This window comes from Zonotrichia leucophrys, chromosome 5 (genome assembly GCF_028769735.1).
Source record: "Zonotrichia leucophrys gambelii isolate GWCS_2022_RI chromosome 5, RI_Zleu_2.0, whole genome shotgun sequence".
Classification (NCBI taxonomy): domain Eukaryota; kingdom Metazoa; phylum Chordata; class Aves; order Passeriformes; family Passerellidae; genus Zonotrichia; species Zonotrichia leucophrys.
The window spans coordinates 753579-781387 of record NC_088175.1 but is presented as its reverse complement, the minus strand read 5'-3'; the positions used below and the strand labels follow the sequence as shown (position 1 = coordinate 781387).

Here is a 27809-nt window from a genome sequence, read left to right as displayed (position 1 = left end):
TGCTAGGCAATTTCCTCCTATCTGTCAGCATATGGTAGGAGCTGTTATTATTTGGCTTAAATATAAAGCATCATTAAGGCTATTTTTCTGTTTTAACAGCTTAACAATTCTATTGTGAAATCTGGGTGAAATTCTCTGGATTTTATTGTCCTTCTCTATTGTGCCTTGGTAGAATTTCTAGAGGGGAAAAATGCAGTGATGATAGGAGATCTTCATTTTACTCTTCTAAAAAGACAATGAGTTAAGTGTCTAAATTGAACCATTTTTATATGATTTCTGTTGAATTAATTTTAATTTTCTGTTGCTTTCAGACTAATCCAATATCCTGGAACAGCAGAAGCACAGATATCAAACAGGAGTGTGCTGAGTCAGGCAGGAGCCCTTAGTTTCACTTGGAAAATACCAACAGAGTTGTTACAGAGCAGTGACATCCACAACTGCAGAAATTCTCCATGGATTATTTGTTAACAACTCGACTCAACTTGCAAACTGCATCCCCAAAATCTGTCTCCAAAGAAGTTGTGCCTGCTGACTGAACTGGTTCTGGAACTGGTGCAGAAAGTGCCTTTTTAAACATTCACAGAAAGTGCCCAGGAATCAGTGGGGATTGCTACTAAAAATGACATTTAACAAATTCTCCTGCTGAGCAGAGCTCCCAGTAACACTAGGTGGCAGAAGGCTCTGTCACATTGAAGACACCTGCAGACAGATACACTCCCAGAGCTACTGGAGCTTGGTTTTAGAAAAGCTAAGGAGAAAACAGCTGAAAGCAAAACAGCTCTAAGATCCCCTTTTCCATCCACTCTTCCAGTGCTAATTCTGGCTCTGATATCCCTAATGCACATTATTTCACCATTTAAGCTATCCCAGAATGTGAATACACACTCTAAACCTGGACCTTTAATCACATCCTACCCAATTCAGATGAAATTCTGTATGTGACAGCTGATTCTATTAAACTTGTACATAATTAAAAAGAATTTCACTGTTTAAAGAAATAAATGGTCACTAGGGCAAGTACACCAGAAAAACACACACTGTGATTTACCTTGAAGCAAACTTGAAATGCAGCCTGCAGTGCTATACATTTCTGCAAACACATTTCTGCAGCTGAAAGAAAAACAACAACCTACAAACTCATTCCAAACTGCTCAAGACTCAATGTGGGAAAGATCTGATAAAAATGGCAGCTGCTCCCTCATGGAGGTGCATTTTCAGGAATACTTTTGCAACAACACAAAAAATTAAACTGCTTATTTCTAGTTTTACATATTTAACCCTTTAAAAAACATCTATGCTCCATTTTCTTTATTCTGGCCACTCTCTTTCCAGCTGCTCCAGGTTTCTGTCTCATCCTCTAGAAATCAAATCCATCCCCTGCCCTGGTGATGTTGGGAGGAAGCTGCAAACACAGAGAGGGAAAGCAAAAGCCAAGCGCTGTCTAAATGCTGAAAAACAAAAGGCAGCAGGGGGAGAATGACATTTCTGCCTCCTCAGATGTGCAAGTTTGAGCTGACAGCAAAGATTTCTCTGAGATGCCCATGGCTGCACTGCTTTTCCACTTCCAAGCAGTAAAACCCCAGACTTAGAGCATTTGAGGGGTGCTTCCCCTGGTGCCAGCACAGGGCTCAGTGCATCCTGCAGGGTTATTTTGCACCTCCAGCCATGGAGGCTGTTTGTGTTTAAATATAGTATATTTTATCATTCACAGTTGTCAGCAGTGGAAATTGTCACCTAAGCAGGAAAAGATGCTGTTGAAGAAACAGGAGGGGTTGGTTAGAAAGTAAAAATTATTTTGGCTGTGACAGCTCCTCTCCCTGCCCATTTTGAGGGTAAGGGATCACACCACCCATTGCAAATTGCTGCCTGAGAGTCAGAAAAATCAATAGTAAGTAGGAAAGCTGACTTGCCAAGGCTACAGCCACTGCCAGCAGATTATTAATGCATCTGTCTGCATTCTTTAATGTTTCCTAAGAAGCAACTATGTTAACTGAAAAGGTGTGACGTGTCACCAGCCCTTCTCTCCTCTCCTCTCCGTTTTTTCTCCATATTAAAACCTTGGCTACCAAAGAAAACAATCATGTTTCACCTCATCTTTTCCCAGCTTTTCTGAAGTTCAGTTCCTGCTCTAGAGCAATATATACAGTCTAAGTACTACCCCTGACAAGCTGTTTGACAGCCCTAAGTTGCACATCTATTTTACTCCCAGAGCCTTGGAGTTGGTAGGGCTTAGATGGGAAATGGAGGCCAATTAAAATAAACACAGACAATATCAATGCATTCTTCAGAAAGGCACAAGACAAGCAAAATGAAACACTACTGCCTTTTGCCCACAGTTAGAATTCAGCCCATCTCACAGGCTGAATGCTCTGGCTGAGCTCCAGAAAGACACTTAAGCACATGTCTTATTTTAAGCATGTGAGCAGCCTCATTGATTTTTCCCTCATGCCAGGAAGAATATTCAATGTGCTTAAAGTTAAGCACATTGTTAAGTGCCTTCCTGGAGCAAGGCCAGGCTATTTAGCCCCTGCAAGAGTTAGTCTAGAGAACATTTACCATTATTTTAACTTCTCAAGACTTTCTTTGAGATAAAGTTTTATGCTGTATGAAAATATTTCATTCATACCAGCAGTGGCTGGCTCACAGCAACCTTCAGGGACCAAGTGTTCTTCCCCTTCCCACATCTTCTAAAACAGTAACTGGAAGGATTAAAGACACATAAGCAAATATACCAATAAAGAAAATTAGTTTTGAAAGGGAAGCCAGCAGTCTTACTGATCTGAAGAGCAAAATGAGCCCTGCACTGAAAAGCTGACAGACATATTAATTTTCAATAAAAACTAATAAAGTCATTTGCCAATGTCCCATTCCAATACCAAGTCCTGTGCAGGAACTTTGAAAAGCAAATTGTTGATTGAAATTAATTATCACAATAAGCACACATTCAATTCCATTTTCCCTTCTCCCTTTTACGTACAAAATTCAAGGAAAGGCCTGTTAGTGCTTCCTCAACATGACCTCACCACATCAGAGCACTTTAGAGATCAAAGGCTCAGCAAACACTTTGCTCTTTGCTACAACAAAGTGATGCCATTTGCTGTGTTTGCTACAGACAATTGAATTTTTATCTGGTTGGCATCATGCAAGCTCAGTAGCACACCCTGAGTGAGAGCTAGAGAAAGGTGTTTAACAGTCCAGCTAAGGAAAGCTGGGTGAGGCTCACACCCCCTCCATGCCAGCCATCCCTGTCCAGGAGGAGACAAGGGAGTGAGTGCATGGCAGCCTGAGCACCCCAGGGAGCAGCAGGACACTGACAATCTGCTCCTCTTCTATGAGCAGAAAATGCACCTTTGCTCCTCTTTTATGAGCAGATGCACCTTTGTACTTCAGTGTTTTTTCCTGCAGAGTTTAAATTCAGTGGTGAAAGAACAAAATTGGCAGGGGGATGCAGGAACACAAAGGCAGTTTAACACTTGGTCACCTCTGAAATCTCAGGGTGACACAGCTGTACCACTCATCATGTCTCACACCAAGGCAGCTCCACTCATTTCATGCCACCAAGCCCACACCTGATGGCAACTCCAGCCTCAGCATCCAACACCCCACTTTAGAAACTGATGGAGCAACCTCTGAGACCTCTGGAAAAAGGAGCTAAGAAGATGAAGGCAGCCTGCAGACAAAAAAGACACTTCCTAGTGAATTCTGCTCTAGAAGTCATCAATTTTAAATAAATAATCTCTTTATTTTAAAGTATCATTTTACATATCTTGTTGCTGAGATTATTTAGTGAAATCTTCTCACCTTTCCATGGAATCAGAGAAGGACAGTGACACTGAGAAGGCTGAGGCTGGAAGGGACACAGGGACACTTGGTGCATCCTCCCTGCTCAGCAGGGTCAGCTCAGGCACACTGCCCAGGGCTGTACCCAGTCAAGCTTTAATATCTGCAATGAGGAACATTCCAGAAACTACCTGGATAACCTGCCCCAGTTTGACCTCCCTTGCAGCAAATGCATTCCAGTGGAATTCCATATATTTCCATTTGTGTCCATGACACCTTGTCCTCTCACTGGGATCACTGAGGAGCACCTGGCTCTGTCCCCTTCACTCCCTGCCCTCCCTCAGGTATTCACGCACACCAACAGGGTCCTTCCAAGCCTTTTCTTCTCCAGACTGAAGGTTCCCTCGGTTTCACCTCACACAAAAGATACTGAACTGATGCCTTGTGAAGGCTGACCTAGAGCAGAGGCTGGACAGGGTTAAAGAATGAAGCAGGGATTTATTAGAAGGCCTTAATGGATCCACCTTGGGCAGCACAAGAGCCCAGCCATGGCTGCACCCAAAATGAACCAAAATGGTCACAAAACGGACAACAGGTCACAGAGTCACACACTTTCAAAAATTCTGCTCCATTTGCACATTGGAGTTAATTGTCCAATTATAGCTTTAGAATATGAAGTCCCATCCTTCTTGTTTTTCTCTCTTTTGTCCACGTTGTTTGTGCTCTTGGGCCTGAGATTTGGATCATTTGTCTCTGGATCCCCAGCTAGAGAAGGAATTGTTTTGTCTCCCTACTCTGTGAAGAGAGCTCACCATCCCCTAATATGAAGCTCAGAAGTACACACTAGAGGAGCACAGAATCTGAAAAATGTAAACGTTAAAACCTGAGGCATCACCAGTCCCTCCTTGCCAGCATGTCACGTCTGGCACCAGGGATGCCAGGCCAGCACCCAGCATTCTGGATGTGTCCCTCACAGTGCTGAGCACAAGGGAAGCATCACCCCCTCTCTGAGCTGCTGGTGACCCTGCCTGGCCCAGCCCTGGTGGCTTTTCTCCCCCCAAGGACAGGCTGCTGCAGCCCCTTCCCCACAGAGCTGCTGTCCCAGCCCAGGTGCAGCACCCTGCATTTCTGTGAGATTGCTGTGACACATTTCTCCAGCCTTGAGGTGCCTCTGAAGGGCAGCACAAGCACCTGGTGCAGGCTCTGGGCTCTGCATCAGCTGCAAAGCTGCTGAGGGAGCAGCTCACAGCCAGCCAGGACACCTCAGGGTGCTGCTCCCATTACTGACTCCTGGGGGGAACCACTGGGTCCTGCTTGGCTTTCAAACCCCCAAATTAACAGCTGTGTTAGCAGTATCACATTGTATTGCTTTAACCAGTTCCGTTTTTTAAATTTAGGCACTTCAATGAGTGCAATATTTTAATATATGCAAGAATTGAGTCTGTTTCTGAACAGTATTCAGGATCTGCTGTTCAAGTATTCAACTTGTCCTTAAAAGTGAACTTCCTTCAAGTAAACTTCAAAAATCAATTATGACCTTAAGAGGGGGAGACAGATTTCTCTTTTTGAGCTGCTTTAGTATGTAACTAACCCAAATGGTGGATTTCCTTAAAAAATAACTTCTGCAGACAAAAATGCCCCTTCACTTGAAGAATCCAGAGCAACAAGAAAGCTGTTTTCCAGAACTGGGATTACAGCCAGTTTATGATGGATAAACATTGAATGCTTATGGCATAATTATAATGTCACAGCATTTGCTGCCAGAATTACAAAAATATTCTTAAAATTATGCCCTAAATAGAATGGTGTTTAGTTTAGCTAAACTGAAAGCACACTCCAAGAAATGTGAAAAAACAAACACCATGATTCCAAATCTCAATTATGCACACTAAGGGCTTGTTTTAATAAAAGTATATTTAGTGGCTGAATAAAGTTTCTCAAAAAATAATTTTAAAGATAATGAATTCCCCATGTCCAAGAAAGTGTCACATGGAATTTCATCAGTGACTCATGTAAACTAACCTCAAATTTAACCAAATGCAACTGTGATCAATATTGTGTCAATCTGAAAGTATCTGGGGTTTAAGGCAACAAAACCAGATGCAAGGATGAGTAAAAATTTGGAACCCACAAACAGAACGGATTTCTTGGCTACTGAAAGGTCTGGAACAGTTAAACTGACACGGAGAAGACAAAAGAATGAGAAGTTTTGACAGTATTGCCACATTTAGCAGGAAGAGAGTCAAGTGCAGGAAGAATAAAAGGGAGATAGTTTGCTACCACTGCATGTTATTTAACTTCTTTTTCTTTTAAAGATGGCATCCTCCATTTGAGGTATGGACTGTTCCACACACCTCTGACCTGTTGTACAGTGTCTGACTTGCAATTATGTTCCTAGGCACTTTTGTAAGGCAAAACCCAGCAATAAACAACCAAAAAATCAAATCTCATAAAATATAAATACTGTCAGATTAACCAACATATATTCTTAAAAAGGCTGTAACAGTTACTGAACAAGAAGGCCAGTTTACATATATATTTTAGATTTAGATATATATATACACACACATGCCCCAAAAGAAAAGGGCATTTGAACTGATTCTGCCTTCACTGTGCAATAAAACTGAAGGGTTGTGCATGACCTGCCCACCAGTGCTGTGCTGTCATAATCTCAAGAAGAAACAAGAGTTTCTTCTTGTTCTTGTTGTTTCTTCTTCTTCTTGTTTCTTCAAGAAACAACGAGAAGCTGAGAGAGTATTAAAAGTTGTCTACATCAATCCCTTTTTATTATTAATTTTATTTATCATCTCTTGGCAGTAACACTTCTCATGAGTTGCAGTGGAAAAATCCCTGAACTGCAAACAAAAATGGGGCTGAGAGGGGAAAAGGTGTCAGGATGGAGAAAAGGGGAGTTTTATCCTCCAAGCAATAACCTCTACACCATGACAGCCTTGCTGGCTCCCTCTGCACTGACAGGAAATTTCTGTAAAAGAATCATGTGCTGCTGGAACCCAGAACTGCAGAGGTTCCTATATGAGACAGGCTGTAGGTCTGACATGGGAGCAGCAAACAGAGTCAAAAGCCCAGTCCTCTCCTCTGCCTTCCAAACACTAAAATCTTAGAATGTGACAGAAACCTGGTGATTCTGACAGAGTTTAAATTATGCCCCTGTGAAGCCAAAGAAGCAGAACACCTAACACTGGCAGAAAAATAAGAAGCCAGAGACTTCCCTGCTTTACAGGTTTTTATCTTCACATAACCAGGCAGAAAATCCTGAGGAGCACAGAGGGGCAATGGATTTATGAGGTCTGAGAGGCCTCAAACAAAGAGGTAGTTGAGCTAGTGGATTTTATTGTTTTATCCTTTAAAGTTTAAATAATAAAAAAGTTAAAAATAAAAATAAAGCAGAGCAAGCAGCTACCAGAAAAGCAGTGTCAGTATTGTCCTTTAGGCATGTTTCTCTCCACACCTCTGGAAAGTTGTCTGGCATTTGACATAATTGGGAGGAAGAATTTTCTCCCCTGGCAAAGTCAATTAACTTCACTGTATTTGAATCATCTGTCAGAGCTGAATCTGCTCCCTTCTTCAAGTCTGACACAAGCTCCTACACCTACTTGACAGATCAAACAGCTTATACAGAAATTACTGTGCTTAAAAGGCAAGTTCCATGGCTATGTCAAGTCAGAAGCTGCAAGACAAGAGGTGAGTGATTATTCTATTAGTATACACTCCCCAGGAATATTAAAATACAGCCTAACTTTGTACTGAAGTTTAACCTCTTTCATGCAATTTGCTATTTCATTATGAAACTCCTTTAGTCTTCAATCACCAGAAACATCTGTAGAAAATTAAAGTAGGTCTTTTTCCTGCTCTGTGCTCTTGAACTGCTTAATTTCTTGTATTATTAAGATATATAAGCTCCTTGCTGTAACAAGAAATGTAAGAAACAGTGTGGGCCACTGCTTTAACATACAGCCATAAACAGGTATATGCATGTTTATGCATTGAGTGCTATAACCAAGCTTTTATCTTAAAGCTACATAAAATATTAGTGCTCTGTGAAACACCATTCAATGGGATGTCACTGGATTGCATGTCATGCCACTCTTTGGCATCATAACTCAATTGCCAGCTCTCATCACACTTTATAGGCATTATAGCTCAGGCCCAAACCCACCTCCCATTAGCTCCAATTTCATATTTGCTGTACATCAATGTATAAACCTTGTAATTAAAGGCAGCAGAGGAGAGAAGGGTAACACACACAACGTGCTTAATGCAGCTCTCCAGTTAAAACATGAACACAAAGCAGCATGGTGGGTAAAGCAGGAATGAAAACACTTCTCCACTGAAATGCCTTTCCTGTAATCAGCTCTTAAAAGCAGCCAGACCAGAAATGCAGCTCTCCCAGGTGGCAGCCAGGGACTGGGAGCACTCACTGCCTGCATAACTCAGAAACAACATCAAGGTCCATGTCAGCACCCAGGACATCCCTCTGGCTGTGCTGAGCACCCAGACCCTGCCAGGGGGCTCAGAGACCCTGGCACAGAGCCCAAGATGCCCCTGTGGGTTTGATGATGACACATGGAGCAAATTACCAACCTTAGATGAAGATCTGCAGGCCATGACAAATTAAGTACAATGACAGTGAATTTATCACGAGGTGAAAAAGTAGATTTTGGGGTTTTTTAGAATGGGGATTTGGGGGGGGAAGATAGAAAGATCTGGGCATGTCCAGCCTTTCTCCTTCTTCTTCTTGGCCTCCATCTTCTGCTGTGATGTTGGCACTTTTCGATTGGTTTAGAGTAGAAGCTCACTGTCTAACATAGGTGATAGGAACTGGGAAGTAATTGTAAATATTGTACATATGGTTTTTAGTATAAAGACATAACACTGCCCTGGGGGGAGGCAGAGTGCCTGGACTGTCCTGCTGAGAGGACCTTGGCAGAACAGGAGAAAGAATTTTATAGATAAGGAACAATAAACAACCTTGAGAATGAGAACTGAAGAGCTCGGACTCCTCCTTCAAGCTCCAGGCTGGGAAAAGAGACTTTCTAACATTTCTTGGGGTCACTCTGAGCAGCGAGAGATCCTGACAGGTCTCTGTGGACCTGCACTCCACAGATTTATATCCCTGAGCAGCAATGAAGTGCACATCACAGATGAAAATGTCACTTCTCTCTGGGCACAGACCTGTTCTGAAGTGAAACACCAAAAGCACTCAGTTACTCTGTTCGAAAGGGGGTTTGCTCCAATAAAATCCCTTTCCTACCAGAATCAAGCTGTTTGTATAGAGCTGGTGAGCAGTGCATCACTCTGACAGGCTGCTGATGTGATTGAAGGGAGGGAGCACAGACTGTATTGATCTCTCAGCAGCAGGGCCAGCTCTCCACTGAGCTCCCTTTGAAGCAGCCCCACACAAGCCCTGCATTATCTGCCCCGCCAGCGCCGCGCACGCTTTCAAAGGCTTCAATAATATTGTGGCACATAAATCTACTACAGGCTAACCTGATGCCCTTTGTGAGTGAGAACTTCTTGTACTACAAAGGTTCTACCAGTTGGAGCCATGGAAGAGCAAAAACCACAGGGGAAGCAGAGCTGGCTCTTCCCAGACCACCTCTGTGCTGCTGCAGCACAGGCTGCCTTAAAAGCCGTCCCAAATACAGCCCCACACACAAACTTCACCATGAATTTTGTAGGATTTTCCTGTAACTCTCTATGGAGGTTAAATCTGTATCAATGCAAACTCCTTGTTTTCTGTATAGAAAACATTCAATTTTTTAAGGAAAATAATCTGGTAATGTTTCCAGAGGAGTCCTGTGCTCATCTTTCCGAGTTAGCTGTCCTCCTGCACCAGAACTATTATCCCTCAATCCCTGGAGCACAAAAGTTTTCACTGTGTGCCCTGTCCATTTAATGCACTGCCACTGAAAATATTCCACACTGACCTATGGACTGAAACAATATTGATCTCAAATTTCTTCACCCCAAAAACTAACACACCCCTCAATGACACACCCCAATGAAAAGTGCAAGCTCATCTTTAGCTTTACAATAAACAAGCAGTAATTAATTTTTAAAGTTTCATATTCTAATTACTTTTCATAGGTGCTATGCAAAAAAAAATATTAAGCATGATTTACACCGATAGATCTTAAGAAGTAAGTGTAAATGGGGATTCATCATCCACAGAGGTATTTTCCCTGCAGGGATCTCATTTTATCCTAGTGATTCTCAACAACTTTCATCTACCATCTAAAAGAAAATATAAAAGTCGCCTATTGCAGAATGTACATCTGTCAAAAAATCTGAGGGGGCTGGGGAGATGGATAAATGATTCAAATTAATCTGTGTAGCACTTACTAAAATGGACTTTTTTCAGCTAGAGACAGCTTAACAGCAAAGGTCACACAGCCAGGAGCTAAGAACAGGTCACACAAAACAGCACCAAAAATTAATTAATATGGGAAACAACACAGATAATAGTGGCTGATTTACAAAACTTGAGCTTTGATTTCTTCTGGAGGCAAGGAGGTGGGTACAGACACAAAATAGTATTGAGCAGGGGAATTCAGAATTCACCCTGATTTTCTGCAGTGAATTCTCTGAGTTTTACCTTCTCTTTTCTGGGGCAAAACACTGAGCTTCAGCTGTACTTGCTGAAAAAAATCACTGCACTGCAGACCTACAGAACACCTAATAATACAGCAGCAATAACAGCAAGGAGTTATCACATTGTAAATGTAAAATGATCCATAACAATATCTGCATGCACAAACATATGTATTAATAAAATCATTGCGGCAGAAACTGCAGCCTTTCTGGGCACACAGATCATCCCCTCAAAACAGTTACTCCTGGCACCCTAAATCCCACCCTCTCCCTGGAAAAATTAATGGTACCACTGCAGTTTCTTTGTACCACTTTGTCAGAAAGAAGAGTTTTGGGAACTCTCATCTTCCCCTGTATCTACCCTCACCATGAGGCAGCTATTCTGGGAGCACCCAAGCTTTTTATCAGAGGAAAAGGAAAATTTTTGGCAACAGCTCATTAAGACAGAATTTAATCAATGAATTTATGTAAAGGCTGGAGAAAAGGTGAAGGGAATTCAGGAACATGCATGCTTATTTAGATGTCACTTTCCTTTCAAGAAATTCTGCTCAATTTAGCATGCTTTGTGTTTTGTTTTTTGGCTGTTGTTTTGGGTTTTTTCTCACATCAGAAGTATTTTAAACCTCTCCTTTATTTGTATTTCTTGCTTTTCATATTGTTTTTGCTTCCTCAAGGAAACTGGCAGCTGCAATGGTGTTCTAAAAACAAGGCACAAGCATTTAGCAGTGTTGCCATTTCAAACACCAGGCTCAGCTGAAACTGCCCTGTGGTAAGACGATGCTGCTTCAGCTGCTGGAGCCCTCAAAGGACAAAAAAAAAATGCTGAATAAAACCAAAATATAAGTCATGAGTCAACAAAAACTCTGGGATTTGTTGCAAATAACATCCTTCAAAGCAGCCCAAAATAGAGGATGCACTGCTCTTTGCAGACACCAGGAGCCTTAGTATCACCTCCACCAGCCAGCCCAGCTTGTGTGGTTCTCTCTACGGGAAGCAGCAAGGACTTCCCAGAACCTAATGCTGATATTTCAAATCAGATAATTCCATTTTTCAGATAATGAACCAAAGCAACAAGGAGAGAAAGAGAGAGCAAGAGAGAGAGAGAGAGAAAAAGAGAGAGAGAGAGAAAAAGAGAGAGAGAGAGAAAAAGAGAGAGAGAGAGAAAAAGAGAGAGAGAGAGAAAAAGAGAGAGAAAAAGAGAGAAAAAAGAGAGAGATGAGAGAAAAAAGAGAGAGATAGAGAAAAAGAGAGAGAGAGAGAAAAAGAGAGAGAGAGAGAAAAAGAGAGAGAGAGAGAAAAAGAGAGAGAGAGAGAAAAAGAGAGAGAGAGAGAAAAAGAGAGAGATAGAGAAAAAGAGAGAGATAGAGAAAAAGAGAGAGATAGAGAAAAAGAGAGAGAGAAAGAGAAAAAAAGAAAGAAAAAATGCACATGTGCATGAGAAAGGCATGAAATGGATCCATACATGAGCACTGAAATCTCATGTATTGGCTAGCCCCATTCATAGTCTTTTTCTAAGGAGATAAAAAAAGCATTAAAAGAAAATACATTGATTTTCTTTTCTTTTTCTGGTCTTCAATTGCCAGGGCAGACAGCCTGTAAAACCTGCTGCTGTAGTACATATGGGCAGCTGATCTGAGCACAGAGCTCCAGGCAAGTTTTCAGCATTTGTTTGGAAATACAGGAAAATCAACTCGCAGCCAACAGCTCCCAGAAAAGCCAAATCTGTGTGAACTGGGGGATGAAGAGCCTGCAGCAGCAGCACAGGGCTCCTCTGCCCACCCTTCTCTCTTACAGGCAGCTGCATTCCTTTGCTCCATTTGCAAACACCCCTGAGCCCTGTGAGCACACACAGTCCATCCCGAGAGCCCCAGGGAGGAACATTAAAGGCACTTCTCTAAGGTCTCATCCTGCTCCCACTGCAGCCACTACAAATTCCTCTGCCAGGGCTGCGAGCAGAACTGGACCTGTGTGGAGTTTGTATTTAATTTTAAACTTGCCATGCTTAGCACCCAAGCAAGTTCAATGGGAATTTTTCAGATTTGTGTTTTGACACCAGAGCCAAAAACAAGTCAGGGAACATGTGAACTTCCTACAGCTCTTTGGAGAAGGCAGGGAAGGAGTCTGGAGGTGTTAACTGGGAGAACTGGTGAAAATGGTGAGTTGGGAGCTGCACTGAGCTATCCTTGCTCCTCCAGGATTTGTTGTGACACTGACAATTGCTCAGATGTTTGTAGAACTGGGCAACACCAATTTTGTGTGTTCTTCTGCTAGTCCAAGCTTTTCCAAGTCTTGGATAAATTGAGCAAATACAGCAGACCCAAAAAAATCTAAAGAGCACTTCTGGTGAGCAAAAAAGAGAGAGGTAATAAAGGCAAAATACAAAAATAACAATTTCAGTGACTGCTCTTAGACAACAGCCAAAAGATCAAGAAGGACCCTGTAGCCCAAACTGCTCAGTCACAGCAGAGTCCTGAAAGCAAAATCCCCATTGCACTCACACCCTCACAACAATACTTGCCTTGCTTCTGGGGAGAAAAGTGCAGGATGCACCTACATCATGGAACAAGGGGAAAAATAAAAAGGCAAGATATGGTTTCCTTATTTCAGATTGTTTGCAGACTCTCTATCTGTGGGACTTTTCATTCCAAAATTAACTGTGTGCTGAAGAGAGTCTGGAACAGCAGAGCCTTTATGCTTCCAAGTTTTGAGATGGCCTCAGAGTACAAAATCTCTTCTCTCTCATTTCTGGAATAGCTTTTGACAATTAGTAGAATCAATGACCACAGAGCAAGAAATCTGCCCAATCCATCAGGACCTAAATGTGAAAAGAGGGGGAAGAGAGAGAGAGAACCTTCTAATGACAGGAAGGGGAGAAGAGGTGTAGAATTTTTTTGGCTTTATTCAGGAGCATTTCCTCATGAATTCTGGAAGAGAGTCAAAAAATAAAGATAGCAGCCAGCACTCACCTCCTGCATCTTTTTAAGGGAGAACTAGACAAATGCAGCAGTAGCAAATAAAGGAAACCATAAGTAACCTTCTCTGTGCAAGGCTGACACCACCCCAGTAGAGAGAGTTGGCACAAACCCAAGGTATAGAGGCTGCTTCCTAAATTCTCAATAAATATTAAAAACACAAGTATGCTGATATCTGCATTTTTTCCAAAGTTGATGGAAAAATTAAAGCATGGGTCGATGCTCCTGAGAACAGAGGAGTCAGTAAGATTGCAGGTTTAGGGGAAAGAACAAAGGGATGGAGAAACTCTTATCTTGAATCTCAATTAACGTCGACAGATTCCGGAGATGAGAGAAAAGCGCCTGCACTGGAGCCAGGACCTTTTCCATCCCTCCAGAAAGGCTCACCCAGCTCTCAGAGGGGAGAGCAGAGGGGCCTGGAAGCCAGGCTAGTGGAATGATGCCAGCAAGACATGGGAACCCCCTCTTCCTACAGGTTTCACCCTCTTCTCTCTCCTCATCACAGGAATATCCATTGTTCCTATCGAGTTTACAAGGAAAGTAAAGAGATGACTTTGTTTTCCACAGAAGGCAGTCCTCATGCTCTGTGGTTTATATATATATATATTAAATTTTTCTATGTATATATATTCCTCTGCAGAGGAAGAGTGGAGACCAAGTGCACAACCATCACCAGATATCATCAGGATGTTAAAGTCTGAAGAATTTGCTCACTTTTAACATCATCTTAAAAAAAACACCACCAGGACAAAAGCTGACTTGATCTCTAAGCAAAAAAGCCATACCTGTAAAAACTCTGGCTTGATGGGTCATTAAAAGCAGTGACTAAAAGACCTTATTTATTTGTTTATTAATTATTTTTTTAAAAATACATATTTTAAATACAGAATAACATAACCACTTCCAGGACGAAAGTAACCCAGCATGATGTAGCAAGTGTATTACATCAACCTCCATAATAAATCTAACCTGCTAATATTTTCAACAGTGTATGTGTTCTTGCACACTTTCAAATTACTCCAACACTATTTTAAACAAATCCTTCCACTGAAGAAAATGTCAATATATCAGAACTATTTTTTAAACTAATGAGTTTCCTTTTTCACAAAGCAATTACTTTAAGTACTGAAAAGGTTTCCATGGCCCCCTCCACTTTCAGCTGACAAATATCAGCAATAGCTGGATTTAAAACAAACAAACTGAAACCCCCAAATCAGCAGTGCTTGACTCAAGGAAAAACATTAAATGTTTTCAAGCAGAAACATTGAAAAACTTATTCTTACTGAAAGAAAAAAGTATGAATGCACACCTGCTTTTCTATCAATCTAAGCAGGAAACCATTTCACTGCTGCATCATAAGTAGAATAAAAGTGCTTATTAAAACATTAATCACAGTCCATTATATTCTGACTCCATGCCAGAAGTTCCCATTACATCACTGAAAATATCTATTAACCAAAACCTGATTCTGACAAGTTACAGAAGTGTAGTGTTTAGGATTTAGTAATGTAAAAGTCAGTTTTAGAAGAACAGTTACACAATTGATTTTGCAGTGGCAAGCAACTATAATTAATTGTTTTTGTGACATTTATTACTGCAGTGGGGTTGATTTAACTGGTGTTTCTACTGTAAAATTATTAAAAAATTATTTCAAACTTCATCTACTTTTATTAAACACATTTATTGTGAAGGTATTTAATACCTGGGGCTGGCTAAACAATTTTAAAACGTGCTGGATATACCAGTACATGTAAAACTGTATTGTCTTGTGTAAATATGGGCCTTGTTTAGAACCACGGCTCACAGGAAATTATGCCAAATGAAAACCATCTCCCCTTCTCCTCTCCCACTGAAAAGGATTTATGTTTTTACATTTAATACCAGTTAAAGAAACAAAAATATGGTGGTGTTACCTTCAAGCCTGAGCAATAGTTCAGCTGTGAAGTCCCATTATGTTCAAACCTCTGCTTTGTTATTAGAAACACAGCCTGACTCAAATTTGGAAGAGGGAGAAGTGAACAACTCAATTCTTTCTGGAAGCCTGGCACTGCATGTCTTGTTTACCTAGAACAGTTTTCAAATAACTACTAGCAAGGCTTTAAAACCAAAGCCATGAAATTGGTTCCTAAATGTGTGTACATAATCTCCAGCCAACCATTTTAATTCCTCAACCCCCTCTAAGCAGCACCACTAAGGAAAAAAAAAAAAATCAGAAATAGCTGTAATGCATGATAGGAAATTCATATTATGTATTTTGCCCCTTTGACCCAAAATACATGAGTTTCTTACTTCAAAAGGCACCTGAGATAATAACCTTTAACCTGTCCTTGGACATCTTCCAATTTCAAAGATCCAAAGAGCTTCAATCAAGGAATTTTTAGGGTCCCCCTTCCATATCCAACCACTCCCTCCCATGCAGTAGCTCTGGTCCCAGTTACCCCTAAAATCTCTGCTGTTCTCCAGGTGTGAGAGGCACAGGGAGAGAAGCACAAACTGCTGGAATGGATGGAGCCAGAAACTCCAATTCTTATGGGTGTGGGAGACTTGGATTTTTTTTTTTTAATTAACTGGGAAAAATGAAGAACACACCTGTGATGGGATACCATTAACTCTTAGCAAAAGTTCTCTGGCTCCACTTTGCCCTCCAGTGTGATCTAATCTGAGGGACCACAGGGTCAGTATCAAAATGAGAAAACAGAGATTGGCAGCCCAACCCTTAAAAATCTTGTCATCCATCATTATCAGGATTGAGAGCAGTTACATCCATCCAAAGGATGAAATTTATCACTGGAATTACTGACTTTGGCAACTGACCTGCTCCTCCAGGAAGAGATCCCTCACTGCTAGCACCAAGCACTGTTTGGAGAAGCTTTAAGCATTAGAGACTCCTTCAGAAAGCCATGTGAAGGGGGTTAAAGAACCACAAACTGATGGGAGTTAAAGAACCACAAACTGCTGCTTCAAAAGCTGCAGAGAGCTTCAAGCAAGACATTCCCCCCCAATGCTTCCCTCTGCCATTTAAGGAAACTCATAACTCACCTTTTCAGCCATTTGATACCTGAACAAAATCTTCATCAGAATGCTGCTTTACAACTGTATTTATCAGTGTCAGTCAAGATGGTGCAAAATTCCTGGCTTTATTTTCTTTATGGGTCTTTTTTTGCTGGCTGTCTCTGGCTAAATGTTTTCATTTTATATAACCCCCCCCTTCTTAAAACAACAGTGTTGAAGGGCTTAAGAAGATTCTCTCTCCTTCCTTCCATATTTCCTTTCTGAATTTCTATTCCAATGAACTTTTACAAATGAAAATGCTTCAGAAGGCAAATTCAAATAGGATGTTCATCACCTTTCTACTTCAACTACATCTGAGACTAATTAGTTGAAGATTACTGCATCCAAATAGTCCCTTCAGGAGAAAATGCCATGGTTTTCTCAGAGTGCCCCAGAGCAAGTCCTCGTTGTGCCACCTCTCCTGACAGCCAAGCACAGAGCAGGAGCAATGCTCAGATGTTGATGAAGAGGAGGAGCTCAGCAATGGATTTCCATGAGCTCCCACACGCTCCATCAGGCAGACTTTGCTCCCCATCACTGTGTTCCTGCCTCTGTACTCAAAAAAAGCATCTGGGGGCTCTGTCCCAGGAAGAACTACAAAAACTGGAGGACACTGAGGCCCTGCTGCTGTTGAAGTGAGAGATAACCAGGACAGATCTCCTGCATGTGCAAAACATATTGTTTTTCTTGTGGCAACCACACAATTCCCAGTGCAATTATCCATCTGGCTGAGGAGCCAGAGAAAAGACTCAAAAAGGGCAACATGATGGAGTGCAGGAGAAGCAGGGAAGGAAAAATGTAAAGAAAAGGAAAATGCTGTAAAGATAATGTAAAGAAAAGGAAAATGAACATAAAAACCACCGATCTCAAATTTACCACATCATTTCAGGGATGCAACAGAAGTCCTAAAACTTAACTTGTACCAAAACACAGCAGCTAAGGAGGAAAGCCTGTGGATGTACAAAGTCACAAGAGAACCAGACATCCACAGCCATATCAATGCAGGGGATGGAGGGAGGGATGAAAGCAAAGAAGGGCTTTCAATAACAGATAAGAACTGCCACAGACAATCAGGTCTTTTTAAGTGGCTGGTAGTAACAAGGCTTTGATTTGCTGAGGCACAAAGAGCACAGAAAATAGGGCATTTGGCCCACACAATTGCTGGATGCCTCCTGACACGTTATAATCCATCAGCAGACAGCTTTGCCTGACACCTTTCAGCTGCCCACTTAGCAGCGCTGCCTCCAAACCTGCAGAGACAAATCAGGGTTTGCCTCCTACAAACTCTCAATAATAAAGCCAATATTACCATTCTGATTTTTTGAAGTAACTTTAAATATTTACCGCTTGATCCTGTAGCAATCTGCAGACAAATCTCTATTTCATTAAGGCTCTGATTTTTTTCTTTTTTTTTCCTCTTCATATTTAAGTATTTTAATGAATGTATGATTTAGTATTCAGCAAGCCCACGCTACAGAAAGACTATTCTGGAAGAAATGGTATAATTACATTTCCTACAGCGACCTTGTAATCTCACGAGTATTTATTCTAGACTAAACAGCCTCACTCAGCTGCCCTGTGTCTGATTGTCGATGAAAGAAGCTTGTTTGACAACTGCTTCGAGCAGAAACATATTTTTTCCATGACTGCATGAAAAAGTAAAAAAAAACATGACCAGGCCGGTATTGAGAGCACAGAGATTCGTGTTAGATCGATGAGTTAATTTTAAGGCAAAGGCCAACAAAAACAATCAGCATGGACATTCTGCTGTCAGGGCCAGCTTTTGAGGTTAATTTAGTGGTACACACACAGCTACAGCCAGCTTTACATAGAAGAAACTGAGTGGTATATGCAGGCTTCCTTCTTTGTTTCTTTATATATTTTCCATATTCTCTGCTTTTATAACCCTCCTGAGACCTTTTACAGTTACAGAACCCACACTATACCCACAGGTGGGCGGGCAGGAAGCAAAACTCTCCATTTCATAAGCAGTCCACTTTTAATATATTCAATTGCTAATGACCTTGACAGAAGAGCTCCATGCAAAACACCATATTCTATGGGGTGTCGTTTGAAATGTTCATAGACTTTTCTGCCAGAAAGCTGATTCCTTAAACAGTAAGATTTCAGACATACTAAAGGCTGCACTCCTTGATTTCCATTCAGCTGGAAAAATTGGTGCTAATCTACCTCCCCTATATTAAATTTGCATCCTTCCAAAAATCCTAAAATGAAGGCTGTAGGATTTCTGGGGAATGCTAGAGCAATACCAGATAGTTTCTGTATCAAACCAGGTCAAGATGGTTTACAGGCAGTTCTGCTGCCTGCCCTGAAAGAGGCAGCACACTTGGCCAAGTTCATGACTCCAAAAAAGGGCACCTACACAGTACTTGTTTTGCCATTCATGGGTTTTTATTCAATTATTTATGATAAAATGAACAAAAACCAAAGGGCTGTATGGAAATGTAGCTGAGCCTTCAAAGCAATAATCACTCCTTACCTGCCAATTCTCACCCATTGGGTGCCCAATGCCAAACGCTCTGCAGCAGACAGAAACCTCTCTGCTGAGTGAGGATCAGGCCCTGCAACAGGAGACTCTGGGAAATTCAGACCACATGCCTCGGTAGCCAAGAGCATTCCTGCAAGGAGTGCAGCCCTCTGTGAGCCCTCCAAGGCAAGACAAGCTTCCCTTGCTCTTACTCAATCTTTTGACTCTGACTACTGAGCTTATTGAGAGACTCAATTCCATTAAAAGGAGCAGAATGAATTCAGTGTTCAAAACCAATGGGCCAAAGCAGATCAAATCAGCCCTTCATTTGTGGCTTTTCTCCTTTTCCAAGATTCAAGAAATATCTGCATACCCCAGTGACAGAGCAGATGTGAAAAATCACCTGCTATGGACTTTTAAAGCCCAGTGATCCTGTCACCCATTCAAAATCAATTCTCAGTTATTTCACTGCCTCCAACCCTACACAGACACTGACAGGGTTCTAGCAGAAGCTAATCCAGCCAAAGACCAGCTCAGCTATGCTGTAGGAATAGTTTGGAGACCATCCTGACTATTGCCTCACTTAAAAAAAAAAATATCACAATGACTGACAGCAAAGAAGTTACACGACTCATTTCTAGATTAAGTGCCAGAGCTCTACATGTGTTTCAAATTACACTACAACACTGTACAACAAAGAAATATGCAGAAATTTTCCACTTGGAGTGAAGGTTAAAAATTAAACACTAACAAAGCTCTAACAGATATGAAACCCAACCTCATCTTAATGCGAAATTTAAAATGCCTGAGCTGTCCTACACTAGGAAAAAAGGAATGAATCAATCCAGTTGTTCAGAAGAAAAAGCCCAGTGGGCTAAAACATGTTCATTGTATGGAGAGATTTTCACAGCACTCCCACTCTGCTTCAGTACTTACCCCTCAGCTCTTAAAATGATGATCTGTTTAGATTTAACTTTTAATTTATCAAAATATATTACCCATCCTCATTAGATTAGTGTTCACTATTAAACTTCTTTTTCTGCATTTTATTTAAACCAAACATTAACCAGGGTGCTCCTAACAATGTGATTATACATGAAAACAAGTTGATAGATCAAAGAGAAGTCACATTTTTCCCCCAAAAAAAGATTTTTTTTATATACACACATATATATATATTCAGCTTGGATCTCCTCAAAGCTAAGTAGGCAAACACAATTTTATTTTAAGCAGACCAGGCTTGACTTGATTACAAGGTCTGCTGCAAAGAGAAATTTTTAACCTGACTTGTAAACTACCTCAATTTTATGAGAATGGTGAGGATATGACTGGCACTGTGTTGAGTATGATCCACTTTAGATTACAAGGTTTCTAAACCTTGAGTCATGAAGTTTACATATCTTTACCCAAAATGCTAATCACATAAGCAGATTTTCAATTTATAGTCAATTTTTAAGTAGCCTGCGTCTGTCTCTTCACAGCTGTAAAATTTGGTAGCTGCTGTGTGGCCACTCCTGTTAGACACACTTATAATTACTGCCAGGAATGTCTTTACATTCTTCAGGACCGCCAAAAAAACATCATTTGGATCCTCAGGGGCTTTTTTGTTTTGTTTTTCCTTTAGAATCAAAACTACACATCAAACATACATTTTTAAAGCAACACACTACTTTCCATCCCCATCCTGTGTTATTCTTTCACTACTTGGAATGTCAGTTTGTTATATTTTTCATTTCTTTTGTTTTCCAGTAAGAAAAATGCAGACCTCCAACCACACAAATTCAGCATGCTCAGCTAAAACATCAGGAAGAAAAAAAAATAAATAAAATGAAAAGAGACAGAACTTTTTTGCCCATCTAAGAAAACCTCCAAGTAAAGCAAGTGCCCAAGTGTTCTGTTGCAGCCACACACCTCTGCTCCCCAAAATGCAACTCAACAGATTTGAACCAAAAGGTGACACTTCCCACTTCAGTCCAAACGTGGAGTTTGTGGTGACAGCACAAGTGCCAGCAGAGCCCTTGATAAGGCAGGGATCTCTCTCAAACACATCAGCAGTCGCCCCCAGCTCCGTGCACAGAGCAATAATTTCCCAGTGCATTTCAGTAATTCAGAGCAGTGACAAAGGCACCCAGAGCCAGGGCTGTAAGTCACTGGGGAGGGACAGGCAGCTGCAGGAGCCAGCCCCAGGATGGGCATGTTCCAGAGATCCAAGAGCCCATTTTCCTCCAAGGGCAGCACCACATGTTTGGGAGATGCTCTCACGCATCCTCTCCCCTTTTCCAAGTCACGTTTCCATGTGACAGCTGAGACAGCCATGAGCTGGTCCTCGAGTCTCAACAGCCAAAGTGACCTTCATGGGGGGCTGAAGGACACAAACCCCTGCACATTGCACCAATCATTTGTGTTGGGGGGAAAAAAAATCCTAAATCTTTATTATTCTCAGATTTCCAACACCCTAACAAAAAAAAAAAAAAAAAACGCACAAGGATGTTAATGCTTTTCTGCAGTGCTTAAGAAAAAAAAAGAAAATTTACATCCCCAGGGGAAACTGAAAACAAATTTGCAAGAACAATTTGAACATAAATTTCCTTTTTTGCAAAATATGCAAACTCCACGCAGAAGAACAGTGGAAAAATGCAAAATCAAGTTTATGGTCAGCTCATTAAGTTTTTTGAAAAGCCTAATAAGCAAATAATACAAGTCATCTTAAAAAGCATTTTTTTTTTAATTATACAAGATTCCTTACAAATGTTCTACATGACCCTGTAAGTATTCATCCTTTTTGTTGCCCTTTGCTAAAACCTTCTTGCCAGCTGTGTCCTTCATTACAGCAACTCACTAAGGAAAAAAAAATGCTGAAACCAAAAGCAGGTCTTGCAGAAGGTAAGATGGTAAGGAATATTCAAAAAATTCATTCTGCTGAGTGTTTTGAAGATTAAAAAATGTATCACTAAGAAAAACAAGCCAATAAATTATAAATTAGTGAATTCAAAAGTCATAGTTTGACAATTGTCTTTGCAATAGTTCTGGCTCCAGAAACTCAGATAACAGCCTGCACATTTGAGGGAACTATTGAGCAGCAATAAATGTCAGGCTAAAAGTTATTAACAGGAAAATTAAAAGAGGGAGAAACTAAAATTTAAAAAATAAATAAAACCAACTAAATACATTCAAAATCACAGAATGGTTTGGGTTGGAAGGGACCTTAAAGACCACGTAGTTCCAACCCCCCGGCTATGGGTAGGGATGCCACCCACTAGGCCAGGTGGCTCAAAGCCCCATCCAGCCCGGCCTTTTATAAGTGCAAATGAACAGGAAACTAAAAATCTTTAGCTGCAGAGGTTTACATTGTGCCCAGCTCTTCTGCCTCACCCAGGCAGCTGCATGCAGCTGCCTCAAGAGCCCCAAAGCAGGGACAGAGGCACATTAGTGCAGCATTCAGCACCAACAGGAAATGCGCACGAGCTCCTATAAACACAGAAACAAAAATATATAAACCAACAGCCCTGCACGCCTTGAGGTATTTCAGACACCCCATGGAATAGGGTTAGAGCTGTGCTGGCTGGGAACCCACAGCATTGATGTATTTGTTTTGGAATGGCAAACAGCCTGAGGACTCAGAGGAACTGTTCTGGTGGGCACCACCAACCCACCCACCCAGCCAGCCAGCCCTGAGCTCCCCTTGCTGCCACAGCCACCCCGCTCCCCTCAGCCCAACAAGCCTGGCTGCTCCTGCTCACAGGAGGAAAATGGCACTTCCCAAAGTGTCTCCAAGGGAAGACTGCGGCATTATTAGCAATCCCTGCTCTGAATCCCACACAGACACAACTGCAGGGTTTAAAGGGATTTGCTCTGTGAAGTGTTGGGCTGCCCCAGACCTGGTGCCACTAAATGCAATGGACATAGAGGACAGTGTTCCTGGTGCATTTGGACACCAGCATTCATGGGCCACAGGCAAAGGGAATCCTCCCTGCATCTTTTTCTTGTTTGTGATGAGGCTGAGGGGGCCTCCAAGCCCCTCTCACACTGGAGGTCCCTCACAGCTGTGCTCCATCCAAACAGGTGGTGAAGGCTGAACCAGGCTCTGCCCAAGTTCAAACCCCTAATTAATACTTTTGCCTGTGCCCCGTGAATGCTGGTGTCCAAATCCATCAGGAACAGCCATCTATGTCCACTGCATTTAGTGGCACCAGTTCTGGGGCAGCACAACACTTAACAGAGAAAATCCTTTAAACCAGAAGATAATAAAAGTTACAGGCATCAGGAGGACACAGGAACAGTAAAAATGGAGACAGCCTCACTCCCAGACAGCTTTCACTGTCACTTCTCACTTCAGTTTTCTGAAGCACCATTAGGTTGCTTATTTACCTTCCTATCTACCTCAGTCATTTCCTGGATGAGATACAGCTTCTCCCATGCCAGTGAACTAGACAGGATTCCTGTTTGGATTTCAGTGGTCTCCCAAACTGCACACTCAATTGCCTCAACTTTGTTCAGTACTTTGTGGCTTCAGTTTTCCCAGATTGCACAGCCAAAGGTAAACTGTTCTTTTTTTAAACTCTTTCTTGCCTTGCCAGCCTGCACATTCGTTCTGCCCTGCAGTTTCCAGGCACTGCAAGTGCTGATGACCTTGAGGGTCAGGCCATGATGAGCTGGGTGACACTCTCCCAGCAGCTCCAGTTTTCAGGTGGCATTGCAGCTACCAACACATCACTCCTGCACTTCCTAACCCCCCTTACCCAGGCACAGAAGGCTCCCAAACTCCCTTTCTCTCAAACATGGGTGCACACCACAATGCTGCCGAGCTGTGGACCAGCCCTGCATTATATTTTTTGACAAAGTTAAGCTCTGTGCTTCATTTCTCACAAACACAGTTTGACTGTAGACAGCAGCCGACAAGTAAATCTACCCTTTTCCATGGCAAACAGCCCAACTTTAATATTTTTACTGGCTTACAGCTGGGTAAATTAAGCCCCAGATTTTTATTTATTTATTTTTTAATACCGTGCAACTGAAAATGAACAGCTACTTCACTATGACTGCCAAGGACAACCTTAAAAACACTAATGCAATCCAGTCCAGCTCTCAATAGATCTATAAAGGCAAGAGGACCAAAAATTTCTGCTTATCCACCCAAACAAAATGTTGGTTGGGCAGGAAGTCTAATATTTCGTTAAGATCCCTTAAAATAAAAAAGGAAAAAAGATCCCTGGCAATCTGAAGATGGTAACAATCCCAGCTACAATGCCATAATATGGGATTTAAAATGCATTGATTTACTTACCCCAGCTTTCCCAACATCTCAAGCTCTGGAACTTGTGGTCCATAGGTCTCCACTTGCAGAGGCTGATATTCATACAAAGTTTCCTCTAACTTTTGAATGGGAGCTAATGAAATATGCTGACCCTGTTGAAAAAAAAATAAAAAGTAAAATATTTCTACATATAATCAAGGTCAAGGTTTTGTTTTGACTTTTTTATATGCAGTATAAAACAAGCATTACCTTGGTCCAGACAAAAACCCTCCCACTAAGAACATACTGTTCACTGTACCACTCCTTCATGATTTAGATATTTTTTTTACAGATTGGAAGTGATGTTTCATCAGCTATAATTGTTTGGACAAGAAGAAAAGGGGGGAAGAAGCTTTTTTCAGGGCAAGCTTACCATTAGAAAGTACAGCTGCTTCCAGTGTCACTAGCAAAATTATTATTAGGCACTAATTTCATTTATCTGAAGTACTATCAAACAAATGTCTCTGAACAGCCCTACTTGATTCTGTAATCAATGATTTCCTGAAAGCCCTGATTAGAAAGGAAAGCCACTTTCCTTTCTCTCCACAGGCTTTGTACACTCCCATACATAATGGCTCTCAAGATAGACTTTTACAGAGCAATACAATTAATTCATTCAGCAAATTCCCATTTGTTTCATAACTAAAAATATAGAAATACACAAAGATTAAGCTTTCACTCCAGATGGTACTTCTGCAGGACCTTCAGACTGCTGAGAAACAGTGAGCCATTTGCACACCCCTCCCCTCCAAGTCCCTATCACTCAGAGCTCTCACAAAACAGGAGATTGTGCCTGGGAAGGAGGGGGTCAGGAGGATATGAGATAGAGCCAAAGTTAACAGATGTTGCTGCGTGACATTCTACACTGATTTGTTGATCTTTCACACAGTTTCAATTTTCTACTGTATTCTATGGTGCTCACAAAAATTAGCAGCAGCAGCAAAAAGACAGAGCACCGTGAGCTGCCCCAAACCAGCCCGGCTTTCCCTGTAGAAATTGAGTTTCCCATCTGCAGAATGCAGGGATTTAGCAAAGTAGCAGTATTGTTTTTGTAGACATTTTGTCTGAAACAGGAGATGGGATGCTTTCCATGGTGTAATGCTGTGTATAAGCCTGGCTCCCAGTGGTGATCACTTCCTGAGCTGAGCTTCCCTGGGGCCACTCCTCTGAGCATCTACTCCCTCAAGTGGAAAACACAGGCTCCTAAAGTGGGACACTGGGTTAAAATTAACTAAAGAGGGGAATGAAAAAGTCTGTAGAAGGGGAAAGCTGTTAATTAAATTTGTGGTTGAAGACAGTGACCTTTCTGAATTTGGAGCAGAGATATTTTTGTTTAGGGAGTTGCAGAAAATAGCTAAGAAAACTGAAAGCGCAAGTCCTTGAGAAGTGTTATCGTGGATCCAAGCTGATCTCCACGGAAATATCAGCAGCTCAAGTTTTCCATTCAAACAGCCCCTGTTTGTGTGATGAAAACAGAGTTTTAGGCTTTTTCTGCACTGCCTGGGGGACAGGAGAGGCCACTGCTGACACTGGTATGGGGACAGTGTCCTGGAGAGGAGATGTGAAGGCAGATTTCCAGTCAGCCATGCACCACTCCAACTCTCATGGCCAGCATGTTTATTTCTGTGCTACAAACTATTGCTGCAACATTAAAAGAAGGCTACTATACATTTTTTAAAACTAGGAAAAGAAAGGTTAAAATTTCAGCTAAACATTACAAATTCAGCTTTAATCCCACTTCATGATATTTTAGGACATAAAAGCAAGGGTTTATATTATCCTAGAAGTTGTCTATTTACCATCTATCCAAGTTTATTAAAATATAATACTTGGTAGCTACATTTATGTCAGCCTCTTACACCCATCGCTTAAATAAGACTCTTACATCTGAATTTTTAGCAACATCATTGTCTCTAACCAAACAAAAAATGGAAAGTCATACCAATGTTTTACATATGTACAACCTCATCTGGTGAGTGAAGAGTCTCACTCTTTCCAAATTCAAATTTTGTTCCAGCCATAGAAAAGAAATTTTGGTTTTGGGCAAAGATCAAAACCATAGTAAATACTTTGGGAAATGACTTCTGTGCAGAAAAAGGGAGAATCTCAGATTGCAGGCACCCCATCCCTTGAGGACAGCACCACAACAGCTGCTCACTGTCAGCACAGTCGCACTGGTGCCTTCCTGACACTGTTAATGAGAGCAACTTCTGCCAGCACTGGCCAGGAGACACAGGAAGGCTCCCAACACATGGACTGGATCATCACTGCCTTTTTCCCCACCACCATTTATGCTGCTACAGATGTCCAAAGCTCTGGAAGCTCCTGGGAGGACAGGATGAAAATGTTTCATTTGTTTTTCCCCTCTTTGTGGGGTTCCCAAGGTGCTGAGGTCACAGGGGACCAGGATGGACATTATCTCTCAGATAACTGAGCAGGAACTGTGAGGGAGCTGCCCATGAATGGTGGGAAGGCTGACTGGTCAGCACCCCAGGGGCATGGGGGGCACAGGGGGCAGGAACTGCATCACCAGCTCCCTGGGGTGGCCTGGAAAACAGCACAATGTCAGAAGAGGAGCTGCATTAGAGAAACTGTCCCCCCTTGAGCTGGTCTGACATCACGTCCAGCACAGGCCAGGACGTTTTGTGTTCCTGTATGAAACCCGAGGACTGGCAGTTCAGCCAAAATACCTTCTTTTGAAAGGCATCCAATCTAGATTCAGACAGATTTCAGATCACACTCTGTGATCTGATGTACAGGTATATCCCCTAGGTAAGTTAACTGCAATAGTTATCTTCACCATTAAACACTGGCAGCTCATTTCTGGTTCATGAGACTGACTCTCTCCTGTGTCTTTCTCACCTCCCTCATTGGCCAAGGTGCAAGGATTAGGAACCAGGGTGCCATTTCCATGGCAAAAGGACTGCACTGGTTTGTGTGCAGCCAGCAGATCTGCACCTCAAGGACATTATGCAGCTGTATGAGACCTCATTTGGTTTTGTTTCCCAAATCACAACTTTAGCTGATGTGCTTTGGCAATGTGGATTACATTCCACTTAGCAATGGGTAAAAAGCCCCATGGTCAGCTGTTGTTTCTGCCCTTTAGGCTCCTGAGCTTACAGACTTTCAATTGTTCAGCCCTACACAGGTTAGTGAGGTCCCAGAACTGGGTATGGCCCAGACTAGTGCAAAAGGCTGGGATGCAAACCAAAACCATTGCCTTTCCTATTTCCACTGCTGTTGGGATAAGCTGACTCACAAAAAAACCCTGTTGAAGTTAAAAGGCTCAATTTGACCACTATTATCTCAGTTTAGAGCCATTTGACCAGAAGCATCCCACTTTTGTCTCTGTGTCCCAATGGTCCCAAACCACTTCATAACAGACTGGTAATAAAAGGGAAGCTGCTGTGTAACTTTAGAGACGCCACAACAGACAATAACTGTTACTTTGGACTTACACAGCTCTTTTACAGATCCAAAACCCATTTCTAACCTATGAGGTAAGACTTTTAAATTTCCTGTATTCCACCTAGACAGTCAGCCTTACCTCTTTCCAGCATTAGGAGGCATTTATCAGCATGCTGAAACCAAAATGAAAGCAGTGGGACCAAGG

At 41.8% G+C, this 27809-nt stretch overlaps 1 protein-coding gene across 3 annotated transcripts in view; it reads right to left on the bottom strand.

The window, feature by feature from the left end:
- Nucleotides 1-27809, bottom strand: part of MNAT1 (MNAT1 component of CDK activating kinase) — a 120454-nt gene that overhangs the window by 12875 nt on the left and 79770 nt on the right. Inside the window, exons 7-8 of one of the 3 annotated variants that reach the window (XM_064713570.1) lie at nucleotides 24188-24309; nucleotides 18943-19054 (exon numbers count right to left, since the gene is read on the bottom strand). In XM_064713570.1, the coding sequence (XP_064569640.1) occupies nucleotides 18991-19054; nucleotides 24188-24309 (186 nt within the window). In that variant the 3' untranslated portion in view covers nucleotides 18943-18990. Of the gene's footprint in view, nucleotides 1-18942; nucleotides 19055-22101; nucleotides 22372-24187; nucleotides 24310-27809 lie in introns of those variants that run through there. The other 2 variants (XM_064713569.1, XM_064713568.1) reach the window with 2 other exon arrangements.